This window comes from Channa argus, chromosome 3 (assembly GCF_033026475.1).
Source record: "Channa argus isolate prfri chromosome 3, Channa argus male v1.0, whole genome shotgun sequence".
Lineage (NCBI taxonomy): Eukaryota > Metazoa > Chordata > Actinopteri > Anabantiformes > Channidae > Channa > Channa argus.
In genome coordinates this window covers 17,658,206-17,673,222 of record NC_090199.1, presented here as the reverse complement: position 1 = coordinate 17,673,222, position 15,017 = coordinate 17,658,206, and the positions used below count along the sequence as shown (strand labels likewise).

Here is a 15,017-nt window from a genome sequence, read left to right as displayed (position 1 = left end):
GGTTTTTTTTTTCCCCCCTCACTGAACAGAAAAGCCTCTTCAGCAGCATTGAATTGGAAATATGGATCAGGCAAATTATTTTGGGCCATCGTAAAAATTTAAAATAGTCACAGTTTATTCACAGTAGACACTACATTATTTGCATAAATATTAAAGTGAAATTAAACCTCAAAGGTAAACGCTTTAATAGGATTTTCCCTGTTTTTAGATATACATTGTAGAACCCCGAGAGGTAAATGTTGGATGTGTGATATTAGGATTTAGAAATACAATATGACTTGACTTGAATTTGTGAATTGAATAGACCCCTGACATCTACAGACTTGACCAAAAGTGATAGAAGTAGAAACAAATTTATGTATCTTAAAATGGCTTGAGTTCTGAATAAATGTTGGAGAATTTTAAAAGCTGTGCTTTTATGACTCATGCTTGCAGATACCCAGTGGAATGTTTGGCAATAGTGGAGCAGCACAAACCCGGGCCTTGCAGCAGCAACCTCTTCAGACATCGGTGCCACCTCTCAGCTCCTCCCAGCCTAGTCTACGTGCTCAAGTGCCTCAGTTTCTCTCCCCTCAGGTAGGTACACACACAAAACAGTGGACAAATTGGGGCATAAAGCATGGAGAAATATGTAATATGACCAGAGAACACAATTTGTGTTAATTATTTTTAAAAAATATGTGTATATTGTGTATATTTTTTTCTCTGTTAAACCGGTCCCCTGATAATTGATATAATAATTAATATATAAATATCATCCTTTTTTGTGGCAATTTGATTTTTTGTGATACAGTATGCCTGACGGAACTCAAAAATAGGATCATTTCAATCTATAGTAATCTGAAAGGAGATCAGCATGAAGATGCTATGAAGACACAAGCAAACTTACAAATTACTGTCTGGAAAAAAAAAATCCATGACCGGTGAAACCTCTTAGCTTTGCAAGACTCCTCTGTCCAAATCCTTTTTCTCTTCATTTTCTTCATTTCAACCATTACTAGTGACTAATTCCACCTTGTCAGACGCAGTTGCAGTTGTTTTGATCTGCAGTAACTTTTCTGCCCTTCTTCCAGGTCCAAGCACAGCTCTTGCAATTTGCAGCAAAAAACATTGGTCTGAACCCTGCACTTTTAACTTCACCAATAAACCCTCAACAAATGACCCTGTTGTACCAACTTCAGCAACTGCAAATGGTGAGTCGTCAGCCTTCCTTCCTCCGCTATTATAGACATTTTTAGCCAAGGTCCTAATTTAAGTGCAGATAATGGGAAGCACACAACATCAAATGTGTCTTACTTTCCTTTTTTTATGTTAGTTTTTAGTTTTACTTCTGATATTGCATGTCGAAAGTCCATTGAAGAATCTCAACACAAGAGAAAAAAGGGCCAATATGGCTTAATATGACAAAAGCTTTGTCAGATGATAACTGTTGAACCTTCTATTATACAACCCTCTATTATATAATTTACCCCATAAATGCTTTTCTGTTAATTTATTTTTGTCTTGGTTCCTTTTTATCCAGGCGTACCAGCGTTTACAAATCCAGCAGCAGATGATGCAGGCGCAACGCAATGTTTCTGGCCCCATTAGACAACAAGAGCAGCAAGTGAGTCAACATAGTTACAAAGCATATGACCACAAAGGTCATTCACCTTTATGTGTGTGACCATTGATCTAAAACACTGTGACACAACTCAACACAACAACAGTCTCACATGACAAGTAACTGCGACCTGTTGGTGTGAAGATCTGCGAGGGAACAGGTTACTTCTCATATTGTTGAACTAAAGCCAATTCTTCTTTCTCCTTTTTTAAAAAGAAGACAGAGCTTGTTCCCCTTTTATGAGTAATGATAATTTTGCTAGATTTTGTGAACAAGTGTGGACAAGTTCCTCTCACCATTTTTCTCAGTTTCAGCTATTTTTCATAATCTATTCTCTCCATAACACCTCTCCTTCCACCCTCACTTTCTCTTTTTTTCTTTTTTCTTTTTATGGCCTCCTATCATTTTCAAACACATTTCTAACTAATCAGTTTTTATTTTTCCATTCATCTTGCTTTTGCCACCTCCTAACTTATTTAATCAAATTGCTTCCTTGCCCCTCTTTGGGAAATACCCCCTTTTATAATCACAATAGAATCATTTTGACAGTGTTTTTTTCCGCCTCCCAGGTTGCACGTACAATCACCAACATGCAGCAGCAGATCCAGCAGCACCAGCGTCAGCTGTACCAGGCGCTGCTCATGAAACAGCAGCAACTTCCCTCTCATTCCTCGTCCTCTTCCTCCTCGTCCGCTGGTCTGCACGCCCCTGGTGGCCTTGCCGGAGGCCATGGCTCCGGCAAATCAACCCTGGACCCCTTCACAGGCCCACACCAGGCACCGGGCCTCGCCGACACACTGCACACCAAAGAGCCACCATCTTCGCCCAATACCTACAGCACCTACCCTCTTTGTGAGTCTAGGATAGCGCCTTGTTTGTTCAAACAGTATCAAAAAGTATTCTTGCTTGTTACTTGAATGTGACGATTTTTTTCTGCAACCCTACAGTTAGCAGACTCTCTACTTGCACTCATACCATACAGCTTGGTCACTTACGATTCATATTATGTGCCTAACCAAAACCACAGCCAACCAAAACCATCATCATCATCACATCATTCCCTTGACAAGAATCATTGAGCAGTACTTTTGTGCAATGAAAATTATCATTTTCTTTAGTTTTCAGTTTCCATTTGATAATATTTTGTTAATTGGAACAAAAACATTTCACATCAAAATTATGTAATACAAATAAAATATGTTTGTGCAGCTGGACTGAATCCAAACATGAATGTAAACTGCATGGAGGTTGGGGGTCTCTCCCTAAAGGAGCCCCCTCAGCCCCAGTCCCGCCTGTCCCAGTGGACGCACTCCAACTCCATGGACAGCCTCTCTGGCAACTCCTCAAACATGGAGAACAACCTCAATAAGCATGGTACGTTGGAGGAACACTGGCAAGCTTGCATGCATGCATTTGCAAACATACAGTATTCAAGTAAAAACCAAATGAGATGATTATATAAACTATAATATTTTCTGTTAACAGAATTCATTTAAGAAAATCTTTGAGTTATCTGTACAGATATAAATGGACTTTTTGTATAATGGCAATTACTGAATATTTGCAATTTGTAGTGTGTAATTTTGAAGATTCATAGCTCAAATGTTTTCAGTACAAAAAGTAAGGATAGATAACCTGGTTACAGCAGCGACCTATCAAGTGCTGCAAAACTTAGTTGTTTTGCAGCTGAAATCATAATTGTTGTCAGCTACCCACTGTTACACAGTTGAGCCTTAGACTCTTTTGCAGATAAATAACTTAAAACTGACACAAGCTTAGTATCAAATTTGTTTTTTTCACACACATTGAAACTGCAAGATCATTCTTGGGTAAGAGTCTCACCGCCTAAGACGCCAGTGGTTTCTCAGAAATATTTTTATGTGGTGCAGACAGCATATTAGCATAACAATATGTCAACATTAGACATTTAAATTGTTACCAATATTTTTTCCTAGTACTATAGAAGTTTGTGCTGACTTCCTTAGAAAAATAACAATGTACTCTAAAAGGGTCCTAAATGTCTTTTTATGGTGTTAATTATTTGCATTTAGAAATAATTCTTACAGTTGTTTTTATAAACAGAAAGGATCTTAAGAGTGTAATGTAAAATATATTTTCTGTAACATAATTCCTATATCATAAAGAACACATTTTACAGTGTTAACACTGCATTTACTCATACTAATTTCAGTTTTGCTTTTTATTTGTGTTTGTATATGCTAGGTGCCATATCTGCTGCCTCATCCCTAGGCCCCCCTGGGAAGCCCCCTCAGCTGGAAGACTCATACAGTGCTTACAATCTAATATCCAGCTCTGAGTCCCCTAGCAGCCCCCTGGTGACTCCGGACAGCTGGGGCCAGGGCAAGAGTCCCAATGAAAAGATTACCAATGGGACCAACATTAACTGGCCCCCAGGTGAGGAGAAGATGCAGATATTCTGTTTTACAATTGGTGCTGTGACCTTTCCTGTTTTTTGGTGTTTTATCAGTTCTTTATAATGGTCACTACAAAAAGAGTATTAAATGTACACTGTACTGCAAAAATATACTTTTTGTTTTAACAGAATTGTAACTACTCACAGTAGGTGAAGTACAGTTTACTCATTACGTTAATGGTGAGTGTGTCCCAGTCACCCACGATGGCGTGATAATGAACCAGCATGAACAACACAGGACCCTGAAACTGAATCATTTGATAAAAATAGTGTTTCTCACACTGTGTCATGATGAATGTGATCAGTGACTATGACTGTGAACTGCAGTTCCATAGAGACTTTTGAGACTGTCATCCATTGTCCTCCATGACAGCAGTCAAATATTTTGAAGTTTGGACAAATCTGTCTGCCCACATAGATTTTGCATACAGCATGGTTGCTTCACAACACCACAGGTTCAAAAAAGAGGAAATCACTTTTTGTACTTTCGCCTTATACTGTGAGTTACATTTACATTCTACATTTACATTTAGTCATTTAGCAGACGCTTTTATCCAAAGTGAATGAGGTGCAATGCAGCAAAAATCTAAGTCGAGGAGAATAGAATAGATAGAATAGATTGAAGTGCATGGGGAGGTGCGGAAGAGTTCTGTTTTCAGCAGTTTTTTGAATAATGTGAGTGAGTTTGCTGAGCGTGCAGGGTTAAGTGGATAATTTGTCCACATCTTGATTTGGCACAGTTTTTACGGCGGATGCCATTTATTGTACATTTAAAAGCTATGACTCGTACTTCCAAAATAGGTCTGGGGTAGAAGAGCAATCAGATTACTGAGCCATATATTCAGATTTTCAGTAATTTCCTGAGGAACCTGGTTTCTCTGAGTAACTGGGTAACCTGGTTACCTAAGTGCATCTTAACAAAGTTACAGCTGATGCTTTAATTTTTCTCTCTTAGAGTTCTGTCCCGGTGTGCCATGGAAAGGCCTTCAGAACATTGACCCAGAAAACGACCCCAACATGACCCCTGGCAGTGTGCCCAGTGGTCCAACTATCAACACCAACATACACGATGTTAACCGATACCTGCTGCGGGACAGGAATGGAGGTATTATTGCAAGCAATGTTTAAGACAATCAGTAAAACTTCAAAATGTGCTATGTAAAATGAATTACTTGCACAAGTTAGCTAGTTATTTGTTTGTTTTTCTGTCTCTGCTCACAACACTCTACAACCATGTAGCCATTTACCCAGCTCTTCCACTTAAGAATGGCTCTCTGCCTCCCACCAGCAGTGACTGGCCAAACTATGGCTACTGTAGCTCTTTCAGTCTCTCTTCCTCTGATGGAGACAGCTCAGGTACACATCCAAAGTATCTCCCTCACATATGTGAACCTGCTAAACCTCTTCTCTGCCTAATTGGAGCCCTAACAGCCTTAGGACAGTGATTCAACATTGTCTCACATTCCTTACTTATCCTAAATCCTGCCCAGCCCCTGACCTATTTATTACCTGTCTAACACCTACCTCCCCATTAGACAACATCTATACTGATACTATAACAGCTGCATCACTAAAATATTACATTCAACCACCTGTGCCTCACAAAACAAGCCTTACCCCAGCTGCTCATGGCATCAGTACACACCCTGTTGGCGTGTTACCTCTAACATTTTTTAGAAAAAGATGTTTTGTGTTTTTGCATTGTCAAATGTGACCATAGATTTTGTTGCCATTTGCACGTGCACATGCAAGAAATATTATTTTAAATTGCTTATAAACACAAAGCTTTAGAAGATCTGATTCAGTTCAAGTAAGGCATCACCAATTGTCAGAACTGAAAAGGATTACTTTCCAACACGTTTCAAATTTCCAGTTTTAAAATCTTTAAAAATATAAGTATGGACAACAAGGTTTGAGTGGACTTGCATTGCTCTTTGACACGGGACTCTGTTGGGACATCTTCTCTCCATGTAAAGGTAAACTCTCTGACATGAAGTCCACCTGGTCCCCAGGACCCATCTCCCAGAGCCAAGCCTCTCTGTCCCATGAGCTGTGGAAAGTCCCCCAGGGGCCACGCAGCACCACGGCTCCTTCTCGACCCCCACCAGGCCTTACCAATACCAAGTCCTCTTCCACCTGGGGTGGGAACTCACTGGGGCTGGCCCAGGGCTGGAGTGGCTCCTACACATCTGGTAAGTACTCTCCTCTAAATCACAGTGTATTTCAGTTGAGTAAGAAGCAGAACTGAGTGAAAACAGCCTGTGTTAAAAGTCTATGCACCATTCCTCAAGATTAATATTATTATTATTATTATTATTATTATTATTATTTAACCAACCTAAAGTTACTTTTAACTGCATTATTTGAAACAAAAATATTAAAAAGAAAGAAGATGAAAAATGAAATTCTTGCATTTTTTACTACAGTTGGATGCAAAAGTTTGCATCACCATATTTTTAATCGCAAAAAGAACAAAAAAAACCCAAACATTTTTTTCCTCAACATTATAATACTTATTGCATATATATTTATTGCAGCTAGTACAAATGTTTTGTCATCAGAAATTGTTTTTTAATAAATTTATTAAGGGCTATGCAAACTTTGCACTGATATAATTTTTATCATTTTACTATATGTTTAATAAACTCTTTGTCCGCTTTTGTTACTTCTGATGATGAAGAAACATTTGTGCTAATTCAAAATGCTTTATTAGATAGATTTGCATCCCATCTTGCATGCTACTTCAATGTTAGGTGGATGCAAAGTTGCAAACTCTGAACCTAACATAATAATAATAATGCACGTTTTCGTAAAATAATGATGATTAAATCGGTGAAAAAGTTCGGATGCTTCTTCATAAATTAATTAAATTTAATTATTTTCGGCTGAAGGAACAGTTGTACAAGCTGCATTAGTGCATTATACTCATACTTATACTCATACTATGTTCAGCAAAAAATATTTTTTGTTTTCCCTTTGCTTTTTCAAAATAAGGAGATGCAATTTGTGTGTGATACCCATATAAATAAATACCCATATAAATTTTGTACATGTGAAGTTGTTTTAACAACAAATGAAATACAAGTGAAATACACAATATCTCAAAATGTGTTTAGATGATTCTAGTTAGAATCATTTCTCATTTGGTTCCATTTATGACACCTACACTAAATTAAGAAGTAGAAGGAAAAACAAGCTGATTTGAAGGCAATTCTCACCAAACTGAAAGCAAAGATATCATTCTCTGTATGATGGATTTTATTCAAAAGCGAGCACACAAACGACCAACTTGAGATGCATAGGTGTGGTGTAGTATTCAGCTGTGACGGTGTGTTCACAGCGCTTGGTATATAAAGCCAGTGTTGTGTTACCACCCTGCTAAACTGACATTTTGAGGTTTACCGGTTCTTCAAAAAGCCACATTTAAACATCATACTCGTGACCTTGTTTTGACATAGCACCTTTACATGCAAATTATAGAGGAAAGATGGCTTTCAGTCGTGCAGACAAGAATAGGGCAGGGAAATAGTTGTTGGTGGAGGAAGTCACGTTTTAGTCTGTTGAAAAAGTTAAACACTGTGACCATCCTTTTTCCCCCCCCCAGCCTTTTTACTTGACACATTTGACAGTATGTTCATTTCTGTTACAGAGGGAACTACTTGGAGTACTGACAGCTCCAACAGGACCAGCAGCTGGCTGGTACTGAGAAATCTTACCCCACAAGTACGTGCTCTGATTCTTGCTAGAATGAGGCTACAGTGTAATTAATAAAATTAGCGTGGAGATTTCAGGAAGTCAAGTACAGATCCACTGATAAATCACTGTCGTGTGTATGAAAAGTCTCAAATTAATAGACTTGTGTATTAAATTATTTAGATGAATAAACAAATATTAGTTACCATCAGTGTAGTTATGTGTTTTCTTTTTGCTCCAGATTGATGGTTCGACTCTGCGGACCCTGTGCATGCAGCATGGCCCCCTGATCACATTCCACCTCAACCTGACCCAGGGGAACGCTGTGGTGCGCTACAGCTCCAAGGACGAGGCCGCCAAGGCCCAGAAGTCTCTGCACATGTAAGGCTCTGCAACATCGCTCTCAGACAAAGTTGGCTTAGGAAAACTGCAATTGAATACGTTTTTACATTTTGTGAAACCATTCAAACAGACACCGGAAAACAGACGTAAAGGGAAAATCCAATGTTCCTGATAACTTAGATGTGTTTTCCCACACTGAGAACACTTCAACTTTTTTAGACAATGTTATTTTTGTATGTGGGTGATCACATGGAGGAGGAGGTCATGTTGTAGTCAGCTGTAATATGACATTACAGTTAAAATTGTTTCAGTTATTGTAAAAATTATGTGGAGAAAAATAAATGTGGTGTAAATGAGGGGGGACGCTGCCCTCATTTTGGTTGGCTAATAGTGGCAACCACTGCAGTGGGTTGTCATAAAAACAAAATGCAATACACTTTGCTTAAGAATTGTGTCAGGTGTAGACTGGCCCAGTTCACACACTAAGACCACCTTTTTAAAATGATTTTCTCTTTTGCCGTCTGTAAGGTGTGTGCTTGGAAACACCACCATCCTGGCAGAGTTTGCCGGCGAGGAGGAGGTGAACCGCTTCTTTGCACAAGGCCAGTCGTTAGGGGCAAACACCACTAGCTGGCAGGCCAACCCAGGAACCAATCAAAACCGGATGGGCGGGGCAGCGCAGTCCCACTCAATTGGCCAGTGGAGCAGCGGTGGCGGGGGAGGCAAAGCCAGCGGAGGCGACCTGCTATGGGGCGGGGTGCCCCAGTACTCCAGCCTGTGGGGGCCACCGAGTGGAGAGGACGTCCGTGTGATCGGAAGTCCCACCCCCATTAACACCCTGCTACCTGGAGATCTGCTGAGTGGGGAGTCCATGTAAGATGATGCCACGACACACTAACCAACCAACTCACCACCACGTCATGTCAGCTATTGGTGGAGGGTGGGGTGGAAAATAAGTAGAAAACGAAACAAAAAAAAATCTGTATGAACAGGAGCAACATCCAAGCAAATCATGTGGTGATAATCAGTATCAATTTAAACTGTTTTGAACTGTGAATTGTAAATCAGAAGGTTGGGGTCCCTACCACGCAGACTGCTGACTCCAGTCCTTCTGCTTTACCTTTGTCCTCGTTTTTTGGTTTCGTTTACGTTTTTTGGGGAAAGAAGTTCCCCTTTTTTGGTATTTTCAAATGCATCATATGAAACAACCGAAGTAAGAAACAACACAAAGAAACCTTTTTAAGTGTTTTTAGTTTTTCCATAGGTGTACACGACATTTGGTGTCAAGTGTTTTTAGGAGAGCAATCAAAGCTGCCATCCGAGACTTTCCTTTTCCCTCCCAAAAAAAAAAAAAACATCCCAAAATAAGACTTAAAATGACCATTCCCAGCATGTCCATGGCCAATGATGTGGTTCAAAGACCTTTACTGGTTATGTTATGTTTGTTTCTCAGCACTAATATTAGCCTTAAGTGCTCTCTGGCCCAGGTCCTTCCCAAGCCGCCTTTTTTAAGTTTGTTTTGTAACTAAAGAAATAGCTGAAATCTTGCACAGTTTCACCTCTGAGCCAGCAAGTGGTACAGGACACAACTGGTGACCAAGCCTGTCACTGGGCAGTAAGAAGGCCTGGCCACATGACTGGCCCTACCAATCATCAGCTTAATGTTTTTGTCTTTTCAAAGGGATTGACACAGCTGTTAATGTTTTTCATGGGTTTAGGTCCTAGCTCATTTTTTGATATCCATCACAACACATAAGCTGAGAGATTATTTGTTAACCTCACTGCGTGTGTCTCTGTTTCTGTACACGAATATGTAAGTGAGGAGGCACCTAATCATTGACATCTGCAAGCCCAGATCCTTCTGGTCGCCTTCAACTTTGATCCCAGTCGCCTACTGGTGCTTTGTTGGCTTTTTTTATCGTTCAGCTTATTATGAAGCCCAGTCGTCTGTGTGATCTGCCAGTTTTCGGAGGAATAAAAAAAAACACAATTTTACTTGTGTGTGACAATTACATTGTGCAATATATGCCATAGATTTTTCTTCCGTCCATACCTGCTATCCACCGGAGCTGGTTTCTCTTTTATGTTCTGATTGTTGCTGATTACAGCAAAAGACTTTGGAACTTCAAAAACTTTACCCCTTTTCAAAACTTGGATTCCCCCCAGGCCACCAATTCCTCTGCAACTGTCGGGAAAACCTCTGCAAAGAGGAAGTAGCAGCTGTTGCAAGTGTGCATGCAGCAAGGTGGACTAAAGAGTGAAACTCTGCTCACAACAATGCACACTTCCTCTCTGCATGCTACAGCCACACCCATCAGAGACTGAATCCCCAGTGGGTTTGGAGGTTCCTGGGTATCTGGCACAATACCAAATAAGAGGGGTTCCTCCTAATGCAGTAGACCTACGAGTGTTCCTTGCGTTTGATACTGTATAAACAGTAGAGACTAAGACTTTTATAAATTCAAAGGGTTTTATCATAGCACTTATGAAGAGCAAATCACTTCAACTGCAATCCAATAAATCAAAAAAGAAGCAACAAAAACACTGAAAACAAAACAACAAAAAATACTGCTCTTTTAAGTACTGTATCTATTCCATGAAAATGTGTGTGGCTTTGTTCCTCTGGTAGCAGGATGAAGGGAAACAAAACTGAAATTTGGACTTTTGGGGGAAAAAAACTGCAGTCTATGATTTATTTTTTTCCCTCTTTTGAACAATATCAAAGTGAATTTCACTGTGCCTCCAAGTGTTTGGAGGCACTAGACTTGCAATGCCAGCTGTCTCTTGACACCCGCTGGCCAGACAGTCAGAGCGGGGTGGGGAGAGGGAGTGTCCACTGAGTGCCTCTCTGCTGTGGTCCTATGTGTGTCATGCAGCGGGCCCACTGTGCAGCACTTCCTACTGGGCTCCCTTTGACCATCCCTCAGTCTGGCAAGAAAGCAGCTCCTTCAAAACCAGCCAATCACGGCTTCACCACATACGGCATCTCCAGTTGGGGATCCCCCAACACTCGACCCTACTGCCCTCTCCCCCCATCTCTCTGTTGTTTGACACAAAGATCACTTTAGCTGGAAGATGTAATAGTCATATTTCTGGAATTTTTGCCAGTGTACTTATTTTTTTTAAAGATCATTTGTCTTTATTTTTTTTCCAATGTGTTCTATTGTTATTTTTTATCGAAATGCAGTGGTCTACAAAATACTGGCTGCTGAACTAGCCCTTCACTGTTCATATGCAGAAACACTTTGGTCAGAGGTGCCTCTGTATGTTCATCCTGTGTATTGAATGCAAAATGAGGATCAATACTGCAGACCGTTATTGATTCTTTTTTTTAAGTAATCATGCTTTTGTGTTTTGACAGTATTCTGTAGTACTTCCAGGTAGTATCTTGAGATGAGTGTTTAAAAAAAAAAAAAAAAAAAAAAAAAAAAGAATAAGTGTGTGTCTCAGACAGGGTTGTGGGTGTTTGTCGCTCCAAGCTGCTGTCCCTGCTTACCCTTTGCCTAGCTGCTGCGCTATAACCTCCTCCTCCACCTCAACCAGACCCAGTAGCCCTCCCCTGACCAGGCTCCAACAGGCCCTTGTATCTGTTTCTATGCAAAAGACTAGGGGCCGGGCCCCATTATAGCATGCCAAATCTGACTGGAATGAGCACTCCTACCAGAACATGGCAAACCCTAACACTTGTCCCCCTGTGCACTCCTGACTGCACTTCAGAATGGCCACCGTTTCTGTAAAGTAAGGCTAAGCCGCCAGAACACTGTCATATGCTAAAGTCCGAACACTTCATCAAAGGTCGGCCTTTCTTTCTGCGCTGAAGACACTTCTGTCCAGCTTGATCTCAGGGTAGGGGAGTTTATGATACCAAGTATGAAATGCAGCTCTCTGTATCTGTCCTTTCTACTGTGAGAGCAAAGTCTTAAATTACACGGCGATCTGCGCAACAGTATGTATAGACCTCATGCCTCGAACTAGATCCTAATTGGATAGGAAAAAAAAGGCTTGTACTGAACCCTTTTCCTTAAAGGTGGCCTGTCGTCTCTTTGTAGGGGCCCATTATTGCATGTAAAAGATGCCAACATAATGTGCCAATATAAATGTGCTGTGTCATACTGTATCTTTTATAGAGAGCGCTTCTGTTCCCTGAATGGATGAGCTTTGAGAAGCTTTGCAAAGGGAGCAGCGGGGGACAGGAGGGATCAAACAAATGGTCGGCAGCATCACACCCTTAAATGACTGGGATTTTTTTTGGTTTTGTTTGTTTGTTTTATGCTTTTGTGGGGAATGCCCCACTCTAAGGAGAAATCTTAAACTCAGTTGGGGGTTTCAAGTTTGCTACAGTGCACAGTTGATTATGATGGGTAATCCCGGGTACGTATTTTTTTAAAACCAAAAATGAAATTGCATTTTAACGTCATTTTTATGAAGTTTGACATAAAAATCTTAAAAATGCTAAAAAATCTAAATACAAAAAAAAAAAATCTATAATATGTTAAAGCTCTGCACTTCTAGCTGAAATGTCTCCGGTCATCAGCCTCTGCTACCACCATTTAAAGGAGTAGAATGGTGGCCGGGGTGCCTTTTTGTGGATGCTGTATTTATCTTGTTTTATGTTTGTGTCCTGCTCAAAGCGGGCCCATTGAACTGTACATTTCCACAGACCCTGATGGCTTGGGCCCACTGTATCAGCCTCACTTACCCCAGCCTGCATCAGCAGGAGGGGAGGGGCACATTTCAAGAGGTACAAAGTCTTAAATCATAATGAAAAAAAAAACTAAAAAAAAAAAAACATGGGAAAAGGCTACCTTTCAGGACTTGGAGTCCTGCAGCACACAAGCAAAAATCACTATTGCCTGTTTCTGTAACTGCCTTGATCCGAGCTCAGACAGACCCAATAGCCGAGGACCTCCCAGCATCCTGTACTAACTGGAGAACCCTGACAGTGAAGGGGGGTTTCCCATGCTGCACCAGCATCGAGAGGCTCTCCTCTCTCCTCTCTACAGCTCTGTTCTAGAGAACAGTATATAGGTATACACTACACACACACACACACACACACACACACACACACACACACACACACACACACACACACACACACACGTGCGCGCATATATATATATATATATATATATATATATATATATATATATATATATATATATATATATATATATATATATATATATATGTGTATATGTGTATATGTGTATATGTATATGTATGTGTATATATATATATATATATATATATATATATATATGTATATGTATATATATATGTATATGTATATGTATATATATATGTATATGTATATATGTATATATATGTATATATATATGTATATATGTATATATATATGTATATATGTATATATATATGTATATATGTATATATATATGTATATATGTATATATATATGTATATATGTATATATATATGTATATATGTATATATATATGTATATATATATGTGTATATATATGTGTATATATATGTGTATATATGTGTATATATATGTATATATATGTGTATATATATGTGTATATATATGTATATATATGTGTATATATATGTATATATATGTGTATATATATGTGTATATATATGTGTATATATGTGTATATATATGTATATATATGTGTATATATATGTATATGTATATATATATGTATATATATGTGTATATATATGTATATATATGTATATATATATGTGTATATATATGTATATATATATGTATATATATATATGTATATGTATATATATATATATATATGTATATATGTATATGTATATATGTATATATGTGTATATATGTATATATGTATATATATATGTGTATATATATGTGTATATATATATGTGTATGTATGTATATACACACACACACACACACACACACACACATACATACATACATACATATATATATATATATATATATATATATAAAAACACACTGTGAGGCTATTGTGTGGTATCACCTCTTCAGACTTCTTTGATCTTAACCTCTGAAACTTTTGATTTTTGTTTAAAAAGTCTTGGTTTAATCGAGCTGAAAATGAGCAATATGTATTTTCCCCGCAAATAAGTGATACAAGGAAAGAATTTGGGTCTGGTGCAAACTGATACTTGATTGATTGAAAGCTACGTCTTTCTGCTATGGAGCTGGATATGCACGTTTTGGTTTTGATGACATATTACAGTACTTTGAAGTGCTTGTACTGTAAATACGTGTATTTGTTTGTTAATTATCTAAAAGCCCAACCTGAATCACCTGGTTTAATGCATATTTTACCCAGTTGATTTTTTAAAAAAAATCACAAACATATCAAAACAAAACAAAATATTGAAGACAAATACTTGAATCATGGAGCGCCAATACCGTAATGTGAAGTCAGTAACACTTTTTTTTTCTCTGCATCTGACAGGTACACTTAGGGGCTTTTAGAGAATATCAGAAATGTATTGCATAAAGTTACAAATACAGAGTCTTTGAAAAAAAATGCAAAAGTCATTGTAGATGTGTGCTTGAAGTCAGATGTTTGTATGAATGTGTGCGCAAGAAACTGTGTGTGTACAGGGCACATGGCCTGCTGTTATGTTCCACTCAGTATGTTATATTTTGTGTCCGTTTTAATCCTTTTGTTGTTGTTGTTGTTCCGTCAAACTATTCTGATTGACATTGTTATCTTCTAGCGTTGCACTGAGTGTCTCCTACCCCTCACTCAGCTAATCGTAGATAAACAAGTCTAAGTACAGAGGGGGGATCATGACAATTCATGTGTATATGTTTACTCAAGGACTTATTGGATTTTTTTTTCTTTCTATCTGTAAAAAGTTTATCTACCTTATAGTGGCTTTTATTGTGGAATAATCCAATACACGGATTATAATTGAGTATTGCACCATTATGTTCCAATTATATTGAAAAATGGAGGT

At 38.6% G+C, this 15,017-nt stretch overlaps 1 protein-coding gene across 5 annotated transcripts in view; it reads left to right on the top strand.

Annotated features, from left to right (window-relative positions):
* The window catches only part of tnrc6c2 (trinucleotide repeat containing adaptor 6C2), a 50,119-nt gene extending 36,865 nt beyond the window's left edge, over window positions 1-13,254 (top strand). For 4 of the 5 annotated variants that reach the window (XM_067497413.1, XM_067497415.1, XM_067497417.1 and 1 more), the window contains 12 exons: window positions 436-576; window positions 1,074-1,193; window positions 1,523-1,606; window positions 2,173-2,455; window positions 2,813-2,977; window positions 3,827-4,018; window positions 4,993-5,142; window positions 5,277-5,393; window positions 6,014-6,229; window positions 7,687-7,760; window positions 7,972-8,111; window positions 8,601-13,254. In XM_067497413.1, coding sequence (XP_067353514.1) covers window positions 436-576; window positions 1,074-1,193; window positions 1,523-1,606; window positions 2,173-2,455; window positions 2,813-2,977; window positions 3,827-4,018; window positions 4,993-5,142; window positions 5,277-5,393; window positions 6,014-6,229; window positions 7,687-7,760; window positions 7,972-8,111; window positions 8,601-8,949 — 2,031 coding nt within the window. In that variant the 3' untranslated portion in view covers window positions 8,950-13,254. The remainder of the gene's footprint in view (window positions 1-435; window positions 577-1,073; window positions 1,194-1,522; window positions 1,607-2,172; window positions 2,456-2,812; window positions 2,978-3,826; window positions 4,019-4,992; window positions 5,143-5,276; window positions 5,394-6,013; window positions 6,230-7,686; window positions 7,761-7,971; window positions 8,112-8,600) is intronic. The other variant, XM_067497416.1, reaches the window with a different exon arrangement.
* Window positions 13,255-15,017: the final 1,763 nt, after the last annotated feature.